The following is a 21,665-nucleotide window of genomic DNA, read 5'->3' as shown; positions in this document are numbered from 1 at the left end:
GTAAGTCTATTCATGATGAAATGTCAAAGCATACTGAGCATCTTTCTCTTTGACACCATGTCTGAAATCCCACGTGATCTGTCAAATACTAATGCATGAAAATCCTAACCTCAAAAAAATCACCCTTTATATATGGGAGCTATATCTAATTCTGAACCGATTTTGAGCAAACTTCTCATCGAGGTAAGCGTTGTGCAAAATTTTGGCAAGATTGGTCAAACAATGCGCTTGTAGTGGCTCTTGGGGTGAAAATCGGGCGATATATATATATGAGAGCAGTATCTAAATCTGAACCGATTTTTATGAAATTCACCGGTAATATCGAGAGTCATAAGAAAATCGTCCCTGCCAAATTTCGAGAGAAGAATCGGTTAACAAATGACCATTTTATTGCATTATTACTGAAAATCGGACGAACATATATATGGGAGCTATATCCAAATCTGAAACGAATTCGAGCAAACTTCTCAGATACTGTGACAGTCGTCGAGGAAAGCGTTGTGCGAAGTTTTGGAAAGTTTGGTCAATAAATGCGCTTACAGTGGCTCAAGGAGTGAAAATCGGGTGATATATATATATGAGAGCTATATCTAAATCTGAACCGATTTCTATGAAATTCACCAGTAATGTCGAGAATCAAGAGGAAATCCTCTCTGCCAAATTTCGAGAGAAGAATCGTTTAACAAATGACCATTTTATTGCATTATTACTGAAAATTGGACGAACATATATAAGGGAGCTAAATCCAAATCTGAAACGATTTCGAGCAAACTTCTCAGATACTGTGACAGTCGTCGAGGAAAGCGTTGTACGAAGTTTGGTCAATAAATGCGCTTTCAGTGGCACTAGGAGTGAAAATCGGGCGATATATATATATGAGAGCTATATCTAAATCTGAACCGATTTCTATGAAATTCACCAGTAATGTCGAGAATCAAGAGGGAATCCTCCCTGCCAAATTTCGAGAGAAGAATCGGTTAACAAATGACCATTTTATTGCATTATTACTGAAAATTGGACGAACATATATATGGGAGCTATATCCAAAACTGAACCGATTTTTTCCAATTTCAAAAGGCTTCGTCTCTAGACCGAAAAACATGTCTGTACCAAATTCGAAGACGATCGGATGAAAACTGCGACCTTTACTTAGTACACAAAAAAACATGGACAGACAGACAGACAGACGGACATAGCTAAATCGATTCAGAAAGTGATTCTGAGTCGATCGGTATACATATCAATGGGTCTATCTCTCTTCCTTTTGGGTGTTACAAACAAATTCACTTACCTATAATACCCTGTACCACAGTATTGGTGTAGGGTAAAATAAATAACAAAACTGGGTTAATTTCAGCTGGACCAAATTTTATTATACCCACCAGGTATAATAATCTAGTCATTCCGTTTGCTGATTAGGTAAGGATGAAAAGAGGGTGCAGATATGAATCCGCCTCATGTCACAATGGACATACCCTCAAGCCAGTGATCGGCTTGTTGTGCGCTCTAAAAACTATAAAGTAACCTCGAAAAAGAAAATTTTAAGTTAGAAATTTAGTGCTACTCACAAAATCGTTGTTTTTCATACCTCTCCCCTAAGTTGGTTCATGTCTGGTGTCGTGTCCCCACCTAAGTTCCGGTATCTGTTAGACGCAAAAGCCGGGCAATGACAAAGGAAATGCTCCAACGCCTTATCATCTTCCCCACATGCCCTATACATGCTAGCACTTGCCGCACCCATTTTGCATAAGTGAGCTGGTAGTCCTATGTGTCCCGTTATGACACCAAAAGTTATACTGACCTTCTTCTTACTTCCTTTCAGTAAAAACCTCGTTCTCTCACGTTCCGGATCACCCCATAGGATTTTCGCCGTCCTACCGACCGTTTCGCTGTTCCACAGTGTTACATACGCATTCATCGCCCCTCGCTCTTAAATCGGACTGCATCCACCCGAAAGGTTTTGGGTTAACGAAGTTTATCGACTGAAGTTCTCTAACCTTCACTGCCAAAAATGGGATAACCACCGCTGAAAATTTTTCTGATATTGACGATTCGAACCGAGTCGAATCGTCTGCCCTTTCATTCCCCCTTACTCCGTTATGGCCCGGCACCCAAACGATCCGTATTGTGCCATCCTCCTTTTTACACTACAAGACTGTTCGTGACCTTACCCTCCTGGTTGTTATTGCCTTTATGGCAATTTTACTGTCCGTAAAGATGTTCTCACTAGACGTCCTCGGGTTAGTACCACACCACCCCACACTTGGTCTTCCCAGTGTACAGCATTTTGGCAGTGTTATCCTTTACGGGATATCTGATTCTCTTTCCAGCTTCCGCAGAAGTGCTTAGAATGTCAGTTCAATCCCTTCCGGCATCCTGCACTTTCGCCCGATTGAGCTGCCGGTGCATACACCTCTGTCTCCTTCGTAGGGCCCCGGATTGCTTCCTCTGTCTGCTTGTGAACTTTGCAAAGCTATGGGTCACCTCTGCCTTCATCCCGCTGCCCTCATCTTTCGATTCATTCCGGGATCACCCGGATCTCCGCTGAAGTACCGTATTATGTTGAGGCTGTGTAAAACAGATCTCAGTCCCTGGGTTCTCAATGTATACCCCCAGGTTCACTCTGTCCCCTAGCTTTGATGCATCCGTGTAACATGATCTTCCAGATGGCAATACTAGTGTTCCGTCAGTCCAAGACTGTGCCGCTGGCAGCAGTGCCTCGCACTCCACCCAAAATATCGTTTTAGTTATCCAATCGAAAACCTCTTCCCTTCCTTCCAGGTTTCTTATTGTCGCCTCCATTATACAGCGATGGTATGAGCTGCTCTCATCCTCAATCCATTCTCCCATCGCCTTAAGTCTCACAGCCGCAGTGGCTGCCTTACATTTAATCTGTTTGTCAATGGTTTGGATATCTATAATAGTCTCCAGTGCCCTAGTAAGCGTGGTCCTCATCTCCTTTTGGGAGTCGCAATCCTCCATGAATACTCAGGGGCCGTGCGAGCTTCCTTCGTTGCTGTTCCGACTTTGTCCACAGGACACTATATAGTTTCTCCATTGCGAATGGGCTGGGAACTTTTTTCTTCTTTTGTATTTTAGTTGTGTCATACTCTTCGGGATGTATGATTCTCTTTCCAGCTTTCGTAGAAGTACTTGGAATGCCAGTTCTATCCCTTCCGGCATCCTGCACTTTCGTCCGATTGCACTGCCGGTGCATACTCCTCTGTCTCCTTCGTCCTGCCCCGGATCGCTTTCCCGGGCTGCTGCTTAGTAAAGCCATCGCTCACCTTTACCTTCACTCCGCTGTCCTCATCTATTGATTCGGCAGCGATGACTGTTTCATTGAGTCGGAAACACTACCCTTACTTAAAGGCTGGGGATGAACAATGCATCCCTCTGGTTTATCGGTCTCTTCCTCATTAATTATTCTGCCACCCAGTTGTGCGCTTGAAGCATTACTCCGACTACAGTTACCAAGACACTCACACCTATAGGAGGGGAGGGGGGCATGCTGCGGTCTGACTTCACCACCACAGCTGTAGGTCGTGCCTATTTCGAGGTGCGGCTATTCTTCTTTGAGGAGCGAAATGAAAACACTTCCGCTTTACTCAACGGCCAAAAAGATAATATCTAAAAAATCACCCTTTATATTCTGGATCGTGCCGATGTCCGTCCTTCTGTCTGTCGAAATCACGATAGCGGTCGAACGCATAAAGCTAGCGGCTTAAAATTTTGCATAGATACTTCTAATTGATGTAGGTCGTTAGGGATTGTTTGAATTCTTGAGCCCACGGTCAGAAAAAAAGTCCTGTTTAGGGGTTCTAGCACGGCCTTTCAGATATCACTCCCCAAAGTGTGGATATCATATTTGTGCTCTACTCACAAATTTCTTTAATTTTATTTTATTTTAATTTATTTTATTTTTTTATATATTATTTTAGTTTATTTTATATATTTTTATTTTATTTTCTTTTATTTTATTTTATTTTATTTTATTTTATTTTATTTTATTTTATTTTATTTTATTTTATTTTATTTTAATTTATTTTATTTTTTTATATATTATTTTAGTTTATTTTATATATTTTTATTTTATTTTATTTTATTTTATTTTATTTTATTTTATTTTATTTTATTTTATTTTTATTTATTAAGATTCAAATCTTACCTCTGTTTGCCACAATTAGTTGCCATGTCGTATACGTAACAAAAAGGAGAACATTTGTAATGTAAATTATACGCTACAGGTTTTAGTGTTTCGGTAACTTATCCTGATTGCAGGCTGTTACTAAAAACTTAGCTTAACTTATGAGACGTTTGTAACATATATTGAGGCACATATTTTGAGTGCCAGACAGGGAGGACAGTTTCCAAAATGTTGGTAGTCTGTGAGGCCATTCATGGACTTGTTTTAAAAATGTATGAAAGAGCTCATACATGTAATTGCACTATCCCAATTTGGATTTTTCTAATTATTTTTTTATTCAATTGATTTTTCTATCACTGGTTTTCACATTTGCATTTGGTAAGTAAGAGATGAATGAAACCCCTAATAAGTAAAATCATAGATGTCCCTATGATAAAACTAAAAATATCCCCTACGATTCTAATAGTAATTTATCAATCCCTTTCTCTCTATTGCTTTTATTTAAAGCCAAATATTTCAAAAGCTGTTCAAGACAATTTTATCACCATTCCGATATCTCCAAATGTAGAAGCAAAAGCCAATGCCATTGTCGTCACAATACAAGACATGAGAAATTCGATAGGAATATGAGTGCATTGAGCTAAGTGATAGTCCAATTTTTTAATTTTATTAACTAGACTTTTCAACGAAGGAAGTAGAAGTCCCTCACTTTTTCTCCCCCCCGTAAATTTTTTCTCACATTGCTCTCTTTCAAATTGACTACGATTTGTTTATGTTGTCCTTTGCCACAACTTTGGTTTTTTGTTCGGTTTTTTTTTTTTGAGGAGCTATAACACAATCACTTACGTTCCGAACAAAAATATCCTTTTAGAAGTGAAAACAAGTCCAAAAGATGTTCTCGTAAGAAATTAAATGTTGCTTTTAACCAAACACATACTGGCTCTTAAAAAACACACACTCCCACTCATGTAGTTCCCACATTTTCTTTAAGCCAATGTGATTTTTGGAAACATTTCAAGTCAAAAAATTCCACATGACAATCAAAGCTCCTACAATGAAGAAGATGAGAAAGCCTTTTTAAAATAACACGACAGGCAACACAAATGTCCTTTTTCAACCTGTAAGAGGTACTGTCATCTTGTTATTCGAAAGCAACCGTGAATTCATGAATTTTATTTGGTTAAATTTGGAATTTATGAAATCACTCGTGTCAAGCAAATGTAAGTATAATAATTACATTTGGGTAAATTAAAATTTTCAAAAAATTAAAAAAAAAACAAGTAAAAAGGCGTTAAGTTCGGCCGGGCCGAACTTTGGATACCCACCACCTCGGCTATATATGTAAACCACCTTTCATCAAAATTCGGTGAAAATTTTATACCTTATATCCCATATGAGTTATATTCAAATATGTTCCGATTTGGACCAAATACTAATAAGTACATTAGCTATATCTAAAAACAAACCGATCTGAACTATATACGACACGGATGTCGAAAAGCCTAACATAAGTCACTGTGCCAAATTTCAGTGAAATCGGATTATAAATGCGCCTTTTATGGGGCTAAGACATTAAATCGAGATATCGGTCTACATGGCAGCTATATCCAAATCGGGACCGATTTGGGTCAAGTTGCATTAAAATGTCGAAGAGCCTAACACAAAGCACTGTCCCAAATTTCAGCGAAATCGGACTATTAATGTCGCTTTTATGGGCCCAAAACCTTAAGTCGAGAGATCGGTCTATATGACAGCTATATTCAAATCTGGACCGATCTGGGCAAAATTGAAGAAGGACGTCGAAGAGCCTAACCAAACTCACTGTCTCAAATTTCAGCGACATCGGACAATAAATGAGCATTTTATGGGCCCAAAACCATAAATCAAGAAATCGGTCTATATGACAGCTATATCCAAATCTGAACCGATCTGGACCAAATTGAAGAAAGATATCGAAGTGCCTAACACAACTCACTGTTCCAAATTTCAGCAAAAGCGGACAATAAATGTGCCTTTTATGGGCCTAGCACCTTAAATCGGAGGATCGGTCTATATGGCAGCTATATCCAAATCTTGACCGATCTAAGCCAAATTAACGATGAATATCGATGGGCCTTACACAACTCACTGTCCCAAATTTCAGCGAAATCGGATAAAAAATGTGGCTTTTATTGGCCTTAGACCCTAAATCGGAGGATCGGTCTACATGGCAGCTATATCCAAATCTGGACCGATCTGAGCCAAAATGACGAAGGATGTCGAAGGGCCTAACACAACTCACTGCCCCAAATTTTAGCAAAATCGGATAATAAATGTGGCTTTTATGGGCCTAAGACCCTAAATCGGCGGGTCGGTCTATATGGGAGCTATATCAAGATATAGTGCGATATAGCCCATCTTCGAACTTAACCTGCTTATGGACAAAAAAAGAATCTGTGCAAAATTTCAGCTCAATATCTCTTTTTTTAAAGACAGACAGACGGACGGACATGTCTAGATCGTCTTAGATTTTTACGCTGATCAAGAATATATATACTTTATAGGGTCGGAAATGGATATTTCGATGTGTTGCAAACGGAATGACAAAAAGAATATACCCCCATCCTTCGGTGGTGGGTATAAAAAAAACAGAAATGGGGACAATAAAGTGGATACAAAAATTAAAAACGAGGATATTAAAATAAAAGAAGTAAAACCAAACCTCCCCCTTTCCCCAATTTTCAAAAACGCCAGATCTCAGAGATGGGTGCACCGATTTAAACGAAATTTTGTATGCCATCTTATGGTACCATAAAAACACGAAATTGGGTCAAGTAACAATTTTGGGGTCAAGTAACCTGGGGTCCGTTCGGGTGTGTTTTGGGATGGCCCCATCGGACATGTTTACCGATTAGGACAATATGGGTATCAAATGAAAGGTGTTTAAGAAAAGAGTACAAACTTGGTAAAAAAAATTTTACACTAAGGGTTCGGTGGGCCCCACCTTCAAAAAACCTCCTGTTTAAGTTCGTCCCAGTGTGGGAGAACTTAAAAAAATTACAAAAAATTTGTTTACTTTATTTTAAGGTAAATGGACGAACATAATAAAGATGAAAGATCCATCAGATGACGGGTTTTCCTAGTCCTACTGCAGATGGCGTTGTAGAAGAAGTTTTGTTGTTAAAGAACAGATGTCGCTTCAACATTCTCCCCGCCTTGCAAGACAGCAGCATCATCTTTTTGCTCATTAATTTTGTGGTTGGGTGGCGATGCGATGACCGAAGAAATATCATTTATTTTAAGTTGGGCTTTAGAGCTAACATTTTGTCATTGGCCCGTGAAGCCTAGTTTCACACAATGAAACATGACGATGATAATGTTGGACTTAGGCAATGGGTCGTGAAGTCTTGTCCACTGGCTCCTGAAGCACAGATCGCAATCCACAAAAATTTCCTCACTGGATCGTATATCGCATCATTGTAACCGATCCGGCTCGAAGGACAATGTTTAAGTTCGTCCCAGTGTGGGAGAACTTCAAAAAAAGAACAAAAACACTGGTTTCTAAAATTTATTTTTTTTACTTTCTTTTAAGGTAAATGGACGGATGTAATACAGATGAATGATCCATCAGATGACAAGTTGTCCTAGTCATATCGTTGCCACCTACTGCTGTGAAGATGTAGTTCGAACATGGCCTGCAGATGGCGTTGTGGAGAAAGTTTTGTTTTGAAAACTGGTGTCGCTTCAATACCCCACACAGGACACTTACACCACTTTGGGCAATATGGATATCAAATGAAAGGTATTTAAAAGTAGAATACAAATCTGAATACAAGCATAAAAATAGTTCCTTGGTGTCTGAAAGGCCCCCAAAACCCCCCAGCAGTGTACAAATACCAATTGGGACAATATGGATATCAAATGAAAGTTTTTTAAAAGAAGCGTAAAAATCTTGTTGTGCGCTGTAATTACTAAAAATTAACCTCGAAAAAACAAATCTGTGTTTTCCATACCACGTACTAAGTCGGTTCATGTCTGGTATTGTGTCCTCACCTAAGTGCGGGTGTCTGCTAGCCACGAAAGCCGGACAATGGCATAGGAAATGCTTCGGCGTCTCATTCCCCACATGCCCTTCAGCAGCTATTACTTGTCGCACCTATTCTGCTTAAGTATGCTCTTTATCCTGTCTCTAACGAAAACTCTACTGATCCCCTTTCCTTCAGTATTAAACGCTTTATGTCAATATCCGAACCTTCCCATAGGATTTTCATCGCCCTACAGGCCGGTTGTCGCCCACTTATTTAAATCGGACCTCGTTGCCCCGAAAGGCTTCGGATTACCTCCTCTGACCTTTAAGGCAAAATCGTCTGCTCCTTAATTCCCACCTTACTCCGTTGTCGCTCGCACCAATGCGCAAACAATGCGAACGTGTCATCCTCAGAGAAGGCGTTAATCTCCTTCTTACACTCCAAACTGTTCGTGACCTTACCTTCCTGGTTGTTATTGGCCTGATGGCCAGTTTACTGTGCGTTCGCACTCAAAGTCCTTCGTCAACACCGTACGCATTCCATGATCGCCAGCCCGACCGCCTGCAGAGGCTTTTTGTGGTCAGACGGTCATAAATAGATCACATTTGGTTTTCAATGTAGTCCTCAGGCCCACTCTCTCCTCTAGCTTTAATCCCTCTGTGTAGCATGACTTCCAGATGGAAATACCAGAGTTCCCGTCAAACCATGACTGTGCCGCTGGCAGCAGTGCCTCGCATACGACCTCCAGTGTCGCTGCCAGCAGTGCCTTGCACTCAACCTCAAGTTTCTTCTCAGGTATCCGATCGGAAAACTTTTGCATTTCTTCCAGGTTTCCTATCGTCACCTCGATTTACCGCGATGGTGTGACCTGCTCCTATCCTCTATCCACTCACTTAATCAGTATTTCCGTGGGTCAGATTTCTAGAATTGTCTCTAGTCCCCTAGTTGCCCTGGTCCTCACCGTCCCGCCTATGCTGTCCACCAAACTACAGAGGCGCAAGTAAGTATTGGTCTTATCACGCTCCGGTAGAGCCAGTGAAGTATCCATTAATTCAGGCTCCATTTCGAATCTACGGACCGTCTAGATAGAGCCCAACATCTGCGTGCATTATCGGTACACTGCACAATGCGACACTTCCAGTTCAGTTTCCTGTTCAAAATTAGTCCTAAGTGTTTGAGCTTGTCGGATATCGAAAAAGTTCTATTGAGGAAAATTGGTGCGACTAATTGGCCTTCTCTGGGGTAAAATGAAGACCCAAGGTCAAGCCAAGTCGTATGCCATCTCAAAGACCCTTTCGTATTTGTGCATAGCTGATTCGGATCCCGGTCCCGATATATAAGATTCGGCTTAAAAATGTTCTTAACGCACCGCGGTAGCCGAGTTGTTAACGTACTTGGATTACCAGTGCAAGTGTCGTGGATTCGATTCCCGCCAGAAGTCTTGGTCTGTGGTATCACAATGGACCTAAAATTATCTAAGTGAGTTTGTAAAGGACTGCCACTCTTACCTAACCTAACAATATTCTTCCCAAATAATATCAACCCACCTTAAGGCATGTGTAAATCCCAAAATGAGGTTAATCTCCAAATGCCCGACATTGTTTGGAAAACAGAAGATAAAGAGCAAGAAAATCCATTAGGAATCCGGTCGCATATTACAAATTACATAAATTACCTCAACAGCCACACGATGACGACGATGGTGGTAACAGTGGCCATAATTTGCCAATGATACGACAGCCGTAAAAAAATGCAACATATGCTTCTTATGTTGCTACTTCATCTTATGAGCGTGGTTGAAGTGGTTGAAGCATGAGTTAGATGTTGGCAACAGCTGCCAGCCACCTCTTACATGAACAACGAATGCCCGGGATTAAAGAGAGTAAATTGAAATCAATAAAATATTAAACACATAAATCTAGGTCTTGGACAAATAAAAAAAAAGGAAATATACCCACGTAAGCAAAAACTTACAAACACAAATAAAATTTATGTTGGCCAGACCATATACCCCTACTATACCTCTATACACTACTACTGTCTCATAATAGCGGCAATAGTAAATTATGTTCCTGTTGCTTCAAGTGGTGGTGTTTGTGAGTGTGAAACACTCTGAAATCACAGAGCCATCCACAGAGCTCGTTGGATTGTAACATAATTTAACTATGGAATGTTTATGTTGTAAGGACATTGATAGTTTAATAAATATTGGTCGTTTATTTTCATGGGAAGCCAATACAAAAAAAAGAATAACAAAGTGGGGAAAAGCTATGAAGATAAACAAGGATCTATGAAATATTGGATAACACATTGCTTGAAAATTTATTTGGCTAAAATTTATAATTCAAATAAATGCGCCGAATTTTTTTTTGTAATAAATTAAAGAACGAAAACATGTGTCTCCACTACTGTTTAGGACTGCCATAAATTATTTAGAGACAAGGACTTGCCCCTCTACAGGCTCGCCAAAGCTGTCTGATAGAAAGTGCGATGAATTAGGGATGGCACATCAACACCGACAAGTATGATTTGTATTATACCTGCCAGGTGACAAGACATCTTCTACTTCAAGTGGGCGTATAGGCTGTGGTAGGCATAAAGGCAGGTTTGCATCGCCTATAGAAATTTCTTAATGGAGACTAGTCCCTCACTAAAGTTGCCAAACTATGCAAAAATACTTCACCCATGTTCAAGATTAAGCCTTGCATAATACACCCAAAACCTCTTATAAAAGATTCGTTGTTCTGCACCTGATTTGGGACTATGTCATAGGATTGGCCTTTCATTATGCTGAATCTTATTCGCGCATCACTCTTTGATAGAGACAAAATGTTCCACCTTGTTCCATAATGTTATGTACGTGGGAAGTATGTTGTACTTCAAACAACTGTTCATACAGAGTTTTAAAAATAACATAAATATTTGGTCATTTCTATTTTTAAGTCAACGAATTAAGACAGGAATTAAAATTTTTTTTTAATAATGTTTAAGGAATAATATACGTATACAAAATTATTTGCCTTGTTTTGCTTAAAAAGCTTTGGCAAACAAATTTCAAATTATGAAAAGTCACGAACAGATTATGTGAAATGTTTGAACTAGACACATGTGTAAGCTGATGCCATTACTTCACAAAAACAGCTAAATCCAATAAAATAGGAAAGCGAGGAAATCAAAGTATTAGGTACACTGAAAACATATTTGTCCTAATCTTAAAGATTCGAGCCACCAGATAAGGAAACATAATTTAAAAATGGTAAATTTTCCTACATTTGAAGGAAACATTCTCTTAAGATAAAAAATTTTCCTTCACAATAAGTATTTTTATACCCACCACCATAGGTTAGAGGTATACTAATCTAGTCATTCCGTTTATAACACCTCAATATATTTGTCTAAGACCCCATACGGTATATATATTCTTGATCATCTCGACGTTCTGAGCCGATCTAGCCATGCCCGTCCGTCCGTCTGTCGAAATCATGATAGCGGTCGAAGCTAGCCGCTTGAAATTTTGCACAGATACTTAATATTGAACGTAGGTCATTGGGTATTGTAAATGGGCCATATCGGTTTAGATTTAGATATAGTTCCCATATAAACCGATCTCCCGATTTGATTACTTGAGCCCCTGCCAGCCGGGATTTTTGTCCGATTTGGCTGAAATTTTGCATGTGGTGTTCCGCTGTGACTTCCAATATCTGTGCCAAGCACGGTCCAAATCGGTCTATAACCTAATATAGCTCCCATATAAACCTATCTCCCGATTTGATTCTTGTGCCCTTACTAGCCGCAATTTTTTTTCGTTTTGGCTAAAATCTTGCAGGTAGTGTTCTGTTATTACTTCCCTTGACTATGCCAAGTACGGTCCAAATCGGTCTATAACCTGATATAGCTCCTATATATAAATCGATCTCCCGATTTGACTTGTTGAGCCCTTACAAGCCGCAATTTTTGTCCGATTTGGCTGAAATTTTGCATGTGGTGTTCTGTGAAGACTTTCAATAACTGAGCCAAGTAAAGTCCAAATCGGTCTATTACCTGATATAGCTCTCATGTAAACCGATCTTTCGATCATCATTGTTCGGTTCGGAGTTCGTCTAGCCATGTCCGTCCGTCCGTCTGTCGAAATCACGATAGCGGTCGAACGCATAAAGCCAGCCGCTTGAAATTTTGCACAGATACGTAATATTGGTGTAGGTCTTTGGGGATTGTAAATGGGCCACATCGGTTCGAATTTATATATAGCTCCCATATAACCCGATCTCCCGATATGACTTCTTGAGCCCTTGAAAGCCTCAATTTTTGTCCGATTTGGCTGAAATTTTGTGGGTAGTGTTCTGTTATGACTTCCAATGACTATGCCAAGTACGGTCCAAATCGGTCTATAACCTGATATAGCTCCCATATAAACCGATCTCCCGATTTGACTTCTTGAGAACCTGGAAGCCGCAATTTTTGTCCAATTTTGCTAAAACTTTGCAAATAGTAATCTGTTAAGACTTCCAACATCTGTGCCAAGCACGGTCCAAATCGGTCTATAACCTAATATAGCTCACATATCCCGATTTGACTTCTTGAGCCCCTACAAACCGCAATTTTCGTTCGACCTGCTTGAAATTTTGTATGTGGTGTTCCGTTATGACTTCCAACATCTGTGCCAAGTACGGTCCAAATCGGTCTATAACCTAATATAGCTCCCATATAAACCCATCTCTCGATTTGACTTCTTGAGACCCTGGAAGCCGCAATTTTTATTCGATTTGCCTGAAATTTTGCATTTGGTGTTCCGTTATGACTTCCAATAACTGTGCCAAGTACGGTCCAAATCGGTCTATACATATATAGCTCCCATATAAACCCATCTCCCGATTTGACTTCTTGAGACCCTGGAAGCCGCAATTTTTGTCCTATTTGGCTGAAATTTTGCATGTGGTGTTCCGTTATGACTTCCAACATCTGTGCCAAGTACGGTCCAAATCGGTTTATTACCTGATATAGCTCTCATGTAAACCGATCTTTCGCTCATCATTGTTCGGTTCGCAGTGGAGCTAGCGGTCGAACTCATAAAGCGAGCCGCTTGAAATTTTGCAAAGATACGTAATATTGACATAGGTCGTTGGGTATTGTAAATAGGTCAGATCGGATCAGATTTAGATATAGCTCCCATATAAACCGATCTCCCGATTTAACTTCTTGAGCCCTTGAAAGCCTCAATTTTTGTTCGATTTGCCTGAAATTTTGCATGTGGTGTTCGGTTATGACTTCCAACAACTGTACCAAGTACGGTCCAAATCGGTCTATAACCTGTTACAGCTCCCATATAAACCGATCTTCCCATTTGACTTCTTGAGTCCTTACAAGCCGCATTTTTGCCCGATTTCCAACAACTGCGCCATATACGGTCCAAATCAGTCTATAACCTGATATAGCTCCCATGTTCTTAGAGGCTTGATTTTTGCTGGTTTGTCAGAAGTTTGGTACATAGAATAAATTTATGCCCTTCATCCAAATTTATTTTGTATACATTTTTAGCAGAATCCGTGGTGTTGGGTTCCCAACATTCGGCCCGGCCGAACTTTTACTTGTTTCTACTAGAAGCCATCGAACGAATTATGGATACCATGACAACGAGTAGGACATCCGCCGAACTGCGCTCAAATATAAGTAACATGCTTATGACAAGGGAAGGTCTGTGGAGACTGCTCTGTATGAGGTTGACATAAAAAAGAAGAATCCTTTGATAACAAGGCATAACCATTAGCGGTATGCATTGACATCGAGAGGGTTTTTAACAACGTGCTGACCGTAACAACGAGGCCACCATAGCGCAGAGGTTAGCATGTCCGCCTATGACGCTGAACGCATGGTTTCGAATCCTGGCGAGACCATTAAAAAAAATTGTTCAGCGGTGGTTTTCCCTTCCTAATGCTGGCAACATTTGTGAGGTACTATGCCATGTAAAACTTCTCTCCAAAGGGGTGTCGCACTGTGGCACGCCATTCGGACCCGGCTATAAAAAGGTGGCCCCTGATCATTGAGCTTAAACTTGAATCGGACTTCACCCATTGATATATGAGAAAATTTCCCCTGTTCCTAAGTGGAATGTTCATGGGCAAAATTTGCAAAAATTTTCATTTGCTGATTAACACACTGATCCAATCGTTAGACCAGAGACTGGATAAACCATATCCTAAGGAATAGGTGTATACATTGTGGGTCCCATGGCATAAATATAAGGGAGAAAGTGGCACAGAACACGCCACAGGGGGCATTTTATAGCCATTCATATGGGTGAACACCAGAAAAAACCTATTACGGAAGCTGACTGAGGAGGGATTGGAACCCTTCTGCTACGCAGACGATGTTATAATAATTCAATGTTATAATAATTCGATTCAAGTTTAAGCTCAATGATAAGGGGCCTCCTTTTTATAACCGAGTCAAAACGGCGTGCCGCAGTGCGACACCTTCTTTGGAGAGAAGTTTTATATGACATAGTACCTCACAAATGTTGCCAGCCTTAGGAGGGGAAAACCACCGCTGAAAATTTTTTCTGCTGGTCTCACCAGGATTCGAACCCAGGTGTTCAGCGTCATAGACGGACATGCTAACCTCTGCGCTACGGTGAACATGTTTACGGACAGTAAACTGGCCATCAGGGCATTAACAACCAGGACGGTAAGGTCACGAACAGTCTTGGAATGTAAGAAGGAGATTAAAGCATTATCTGAGGATGGCACGATCCGCATAGTTTGGGTGCCGAGCCATAGCGAAGTAAGGGTAAGTAATGAAACAGTCCAGAAGACTACCGTCAATAAACTTGATTAACCCGAAGCCTTTCGGGTCGACGCAGTCTGAGTTAAGGGCGTGGTCGACGAACGCTCATGTTACACTGTGGAACACCGAAACGGTCGATAGGACGACGAAAATCTTGTGGAGAGATCCGAATAGAAGACGATGCTATTACTGAAAGGAAGTAAGAAGGAGGTCAGTATAGCTTTCGGTATTATAACCGGACACAAAGCACTACGAGCTTACTTATGCAAAATCGGTGAGAGGCTTGGTGCGAATAATCCCAAAGCTCTCACCTGTAAGACGGTGGTCTTTCTTAATTGGGCTCGGAGATTCGCTGAACCGGCTACACCAAAAGCTACACGTGCGGATTCAGAAACGGCACAACAGTGGGACAAAAAGCTGCGATTACCTGGAGGGTATTCCATCCCCAAAAGAACTAAGGCGAACTATATGTATATATATGGCGGCTATATCTAAAAATGGACCGATCTAATCCATATATAGGTCAGATGTCGGGAAGCTTAAAATAACCCACTGTTGCAAATTTCAGCGAAATCGGGTAATAAATTAAGCTTTTATGGGCTTCGGACCCTTTATCGGCAAATCGGTATATATGCCAGCTATATATAAATTTAGTCTGATATGAACCATATTTGGGTCAGATGTCGGGAGGTCTAAAACTACTCACTGTTTTAAATTTCAGCGAAATCGTATTAAAAATAAAGCATTTATGGACATTAGACCCTTTATCGGATATATCCAAATATGGTCCGATTTGGCCCGTTCAAGAACTTAACCAGCGTGCATCAAAAAGACGTACCTGTGCCAAATTTCAGCTCAATATCTCAATTTTTGAAGGCTGTAGAGTGATTACAACAGACGGACGGACAGATACACAGACATTGTTAAAACGTCTTAGAATTTGTATGGTCGAAAATTGATATTTCGATGTGATGCAAAAAGTCGGGCAGAGCCGACTATACAATATCCAACACCACCGAGTCTGCGTACTACTTTGAATGCATGGAACCTATGTTGAAATATAGTCAGATTTTAATTTTGCTTACCTATTGATATATGGAATAGAACTTTGTAAGATTTTCTTACGTTAGGACCTAAATTGCGACTACTAGAGCCTTAAGGGCTATATCATATAAAAATATATATGGGAGCTGCATATATCTAAATCCGGACGGACTTTAATAAAATTTAGCACACGAACAAAGACGTCGAATAAAACACTTCACGTCAAATTTTATAAAGATCATACAAAACTGTGGCTCCTATAGCCTTAAGAGAGCATATCGGATGGAAGGTATATATGTGTACTATATCTAAATCTGGATCGATTTTTATGAAGTTTTCCACATGTATTGGGACGTCATACAACACATCTCATGAAAGTTTTTTGTAAGGAAATTGTGGCTCCTATAGCCTTTAAAGTCCATATCGGATGAAAGATATATATGCGAGTTATATCGAAATCTGAACCGACTTTTACGAAATTTTTCACAAATAGTGAAACGTCAAATAAAACATCTCGTGCAAAATTTTGTAAAGATCGGACCAAAATTGTGGCTTCTATAGCCATCAAAGGTCATATCGAATGAAAGATATATATGAGTGCTATACCTAAATCTAAACCGATTTTTATGAAATTTTGCACACATATTGGAACATTAAATAAAACATCTCATGCTCAATTTTGTAATGATCGGAATAAAATTGTGGCTTATATAGCCCTCAAAGGCCATATCGAATGAAAGATATATATATATATGAGAGCTATATCTAAATCTGAATCGATTTTTTTGAAATCCTGCACACGTATTGGGACATCATGTAAAACAACTCGTGCAAAATTTTGTAAAGATCGGACCAAAATTGTGGCTTCTACAGCCTTAATAGGCCATATCGGATGAAAGATATATATTGGAGCTATAGCAAAATCTGAACCGATTTTTTCAAAATCAATAGGGTTCGTCTTTGAATCAAAGAAGTGACTTTTGCAAAATTTTGAGACAGTCGGACAACAAATGCGACCTGTACCTTGATTACAAGAATACATGGACAGACGGAAAGACGACCTACCATCTCTTTGTTGACTACAAAACCGCCTTCGATACTCCTTTACATTCAAAGGTATTTTAAGCCATGTCTGAGTTTGGTATCCCTGTAAAATTAGTAAGACTCTGCAGGATGACACTTGCTGATCCTCAGTAAGAATAGGAAAGAATCTCTCAGAACCATTTAATACCAAACGAGGCTTCAGACAAGGAGACAGCCTATCGGGTGATCTCTCTAATTTCCTGCCAGAGAAGATTATACGAGACGCAGATGTAAATAGATATGCCACACTAATCACAAGAGAACACATGCTACTCGCATATGCCAACGACATCGATATGAAGGTCGATCACCGGAAGTAGTAACTGCAGCAGATGAGGCACTGCTTGGAGTATTTGAGAGAAATATTCTTCGTAAATATATGGACCAGTTTGCGTTAATGGAGAATATAGGCGACGTAAGAACCACGAGCTGTATGACGACGATATCATAGTTACACGCATCAAAATACAACGGCTGCGTTGGCTAGGTCATGTTGTCAGTATGGATGAGGAAGCTCTAGCAAAGAAGTTTTTTGAAGGCAAACACGGTGGTACACGCAAACCGGAAAGACCAAAAGCCCGATGGAAAGATCGAGCTGTGGGAGACACCTCGAAACTTGGTGTCAGAGATTTTAGAATGAGCGCAGAAGATCGAGGCGCTTGGAACGCTATTCTACGTTCGGCTAGTGGAAGAAATATTCTGTCATAGCCGATTAAAGTAAAGTAAGAACTCTCCTCTCAATAAGTCCATTATAACGCGTGCTGTGTGGCATGTGGCACTGTCTTGTTGAAACCATGCAACTCGAGCTCTTCCATTTTGGGCGAAAAAAAAAAATTGGATATCGTCTCACGATAGCGGTCCAATGATGCCACCAGCCCATAAACCGAACCAAACTGTGAATTTTTCTGGATGCATTGGTAGCTCTTGCAATGGCGCCCCGGTAGCCGAGTTGGTAGCGTGTTTGGATTATCAGTGAAGGGGTCGTGGGTTCGATTCCCGCCAGAAGCCTTTGTCGCTACTGTGGTATCACAATTGACTTAAAATTGTCTAAGAGAGTCTGTAAAGCACTGCCACTCTTACCTAACCCTAACCTATCTCTTGCAATGCTTCTGGCTGATCTTTAATCCAAAATCGACAAATCTGCTTTTTTACGTACTCATTGAGCCAAAAATGAGCTTTATCGATGAAATGGAGGAAGCGCGCGATGAACTTTCTTGACAGAGCAAGAATTTTGATAATAAAATTCAATAATTTGCAAGCGTTGTTCGTTTGCGAGAAGATTCATGGTTAAATTATAGACTTAATTGAAGATGTTTGACAGTGAAACAAAACACGAAACGAGAGTGAGCTGTTTAAATCAGTGTTGCCAAAAACATAATAACTAAAAAATCACCCTTTACGTTGCAAATTTTGAGTTTGATAACCCAATCAGCTAAGAATCCCATTAGATCCCATATAAACCCATCTCTCAATTTGACTTCTTGAGCACCAACGGAAAATAAGTTTTTACCCAAAAATATAAAAAATTCCAAAGATCTTGACAAATGTTATCCTCCACCATAGGTAAAAAAGACCGCTTACGTCATATTTAACTGATAATAAAGATAGCAACTAAGGTGCCATCAGTTTCCAAAATTAAGACGAGGTTGATTTCAAGATTGGCCTGGACTTTGCCAAGTTTAAGCCACTTCAAAAAATTATTTGAAATCAACTTTAAAATCTTATATATAAAAATCAATTTGTGTTTGTTTGTCAGTTTGTTTGAACTGGTTGAACCGATATTCTTGAAATTTTCACTGATGGTGCATAATGATCCCGTTGTGAAAATAGGGTACTACATTTTTTGATTATGAAGGGGGAGCGGACCCTCTCCCTCAGAAACGCCAGATCTCGGAGATGGGTGGCGCGATTTAAGTGAAATTTTGTGTGCTCTCTTATAGTAACCTAAGAAGAAAAATTTGGTATCCAAATTTCGGGTGGGGTACCTGGGGGGACGCCCCACCCTCAAAACCTACGAAATATATATATATAGACCAATCACGACAATATGGGACTCAAATGAAAGGTATTTAAGATCAGAAAACGTATCTGATATCCAATTGTCGTACCAAGTGTTTGGGGGACCAACCCAACCCTCAAAACACCCCTAAATCGAACATATTTACCCACCATGGGAATATAGGACTCAAACGAAAGGTATTTACGAGTAGAATACGAATTTGATATCCAATTCCACGACATGAATCTGGCATATATTTTGAAAGCCGAGTCACTGAGTGGCCACCCCATCCCCCAAAACACCTCCCAAACCGGTCATGTTTGCCGACTATGGAAATATGGGTCTCAAATGAAAGGTATTTGGAAGTAGACCATGAATCTGATATCAACATTCGGGACCAACTGCCTAGGAGACGTCCCAACACCATAAAAACCCCCAAATAAGACGTAATTGCTCACCAAGACAATTTGGGTCTTCAAGACAGTGGAGCTTTTTTTTCTCAAATAAAGGTATTTGGGGGTTGAATACGAATATCCAACTGTGGGACCATGTAATGGGGGTACCGTTCTTTCCCTAAAAAACCCCCTAAAGTGTAAAAATTTGCCTACCATGCCATTATGTGGCTCAAATGAAAGGCATTTGAGATTGTAAAACTAATTTGAAACCCGATTTGGGGCCAAGTATTTGGGGGACGCCTCATCCAATGGCAATATGGGGTTTAAATAAATGGTATTTAAGACAAGAGCACGATGCTGATATTTTGTTCAAGGCCAAGTGTCTAGGGGACACATGAGAATATCGGACATCATGAGAATATCGGGCGGAAATAAAGTCTTTTTAGAATGGCATCTAACCCTCCGAGCGAATTCGGGGTCCAGTAAAGATCATATGGAATTCAGATAAAGGCACTTATATTGTGAGTCAAGCGATATGCATATACTTTTTTCCTAGCATGTCATATCATTAAAGGCTCTTTTTTTTTGTCGAAAATAAACATCCAAAGGATAATCTTGTTCCATATAAAGTAAAAGAAGACGCAGCGGAGCGGGCCCGGTTCAGCTAGTTTTATATAATTTTTATAATTTTCGACTTAGGCCATTTCGTCAATAACGCACTCATAGATTTCTTAGCTAATTTGGTATCAATTGTTAAGCTATTCTTCTATGCCCCAAATGGTCTAGGACATACTAAGTAGCATGTACTCATGTATCCTAGCAGATGTTGAACAAACATAAATTTCAATGTTTTTAACAGAGTTTCGTGTTGACAAAATATGCTAATAAAGACTTACTTACCGTAACACTCAGCACTATAATTGACAATGAGAAGAATACAACGGCGGCTTTCATTTTGAATAGTGGTGGGCAAGTAAGTGGCGAAAGGAATTCTTCACACAAACTCTTGTTGACAATGACAGTGATTGAAAGAAGATGATGGTGTTGATGATGAGGGTGTTGCCAAGATTGCAAAGTCCTTATTTGACAACACAGAGAAGGTGTTGGTTGATGTTTTGTGGTGGCCAGACAAGCACACGCAATATGAAAAAGGCCAAAATGTCCCACAATATCAATTTAAATAACTCCCCCAGAAAAGGATGGGCACAATTGCGAAGGGATTTTACTTGAATCCTGTGACCAAAGTCTTTGGTCCAATAAGTTGGCGAGTATATCTTGATTTGTTCACTTATTACACTGGCTTTCCTTCTCACACACTCGCCGGTACATAGACACTGAATTAACTTAATTAATTTATTTAGTTAAGAGTTAAGGAATGGTGGGATGTCACAAGCTGATGATAATTTGTTTGTTACTCTTTTTTTTTGGCTTGGTTTGTTCTGCCCGAATAGCCACAATGTGGACAAGTCCTTTGCAAGTCAAATAAATGTCAGTGCGGCAAATGTCCTTTTTTTATGAAAATTTAACAAATATAAGCAGGGAGTTTTACAATCTCTATCTCTCTCTCTCGCTATGCTGTTGCAAAACTTTTTTTCAAATACTTAAAAATTCACAGTAACTTGGCGGAGACGTGATATTTTTGTATGATGTTTTTTAGATGGCCTTTGAATCCCTCCAAGTAAAACACAGATGCAAAATAAATAGCCGATATGACACTTTTTCTTTCTTTTTTTTGTTTTTTTGAATGAAAACTTTCTTCTTTTGTGTGGGTTGACTTAAAAGGATTCCAATGTCCTGTGATGTTAATTTTTGGTCAAAAAGGGAAAGTGATTTTTCAAATCACATTGATGTCCTCCGAGAAAAAAATTAAAATTCTTTTGACTTGGTCCTCAATCTCAATAAAATTTGTGGGCGATGTCTCACACAACAAGTGGCACTAGAAAAAAATTTAAATTCCATTCACAAGCTCAAGCACAAAAAACTTCCTTTTAAAAGTCTCCCACACAGATTTTACAATGATTTCAAAAAAATTCAAATTTTTAAAAACGTTTTTTTTTCTTCAATTTTCAATGTTTGTTTAACTAAGCAAGATAAGCGACCGTTAACTTGGCCAACAGTCGTTAGAATGTTGAAGTCAATCTGCAGACAAGTCCTTTTATACAATGGCCAGCGATGAAAGCTTTGGTCGATTCAACACCCATACTCACACA

At 39.7% G+C, this 21,665-nt stretch overlaps 1 protein-coding gene across 1 annotated transcript in view; it reads right to left on the bottom strand.

Moving 5' to 3' along the window:
• The window catches only part of LOC106086116 (corticotropin-releasing factor-binding protein), a 126,832-nt gene extending 105,263 nt beyond the window's left edge, over positions 1-21,569 (bottom strand). The window contains exon 1 of the mRNA XM_059362100.1: positions 20,356-21,569. Within this exon, the coding sequence (XP_059218083.1) occupies positions 20,356-20,409 (54 nt within the window). The 5' untranslated portion in view covers positions 20,410-21,569. The remainder of the gene's footprint in view (positions 1-20,355) is intronic.
• Between the last annotated feature and the right edge of the window lie 96 nt (positions 21,570-21,665).

Source organism: Stomoxys calcitrans, chromosome 2 (assembly GCF_963082655.1).
Source record: "Stomoxys calcitrans chromosome 2, idStoCalc2.1, whole genome shotgun sequence".
Lineage (NCBI taxonomy): Eukaryota > Metazoa > Arthropoda > Insecta > Diptera > Muscidae > Stomoxys > Stomoxys calcitrans.
Note: the sequence above shows the minus strand (reverse complement) of the source record. Positions and strands in the feature narration are given on the sequence as shown.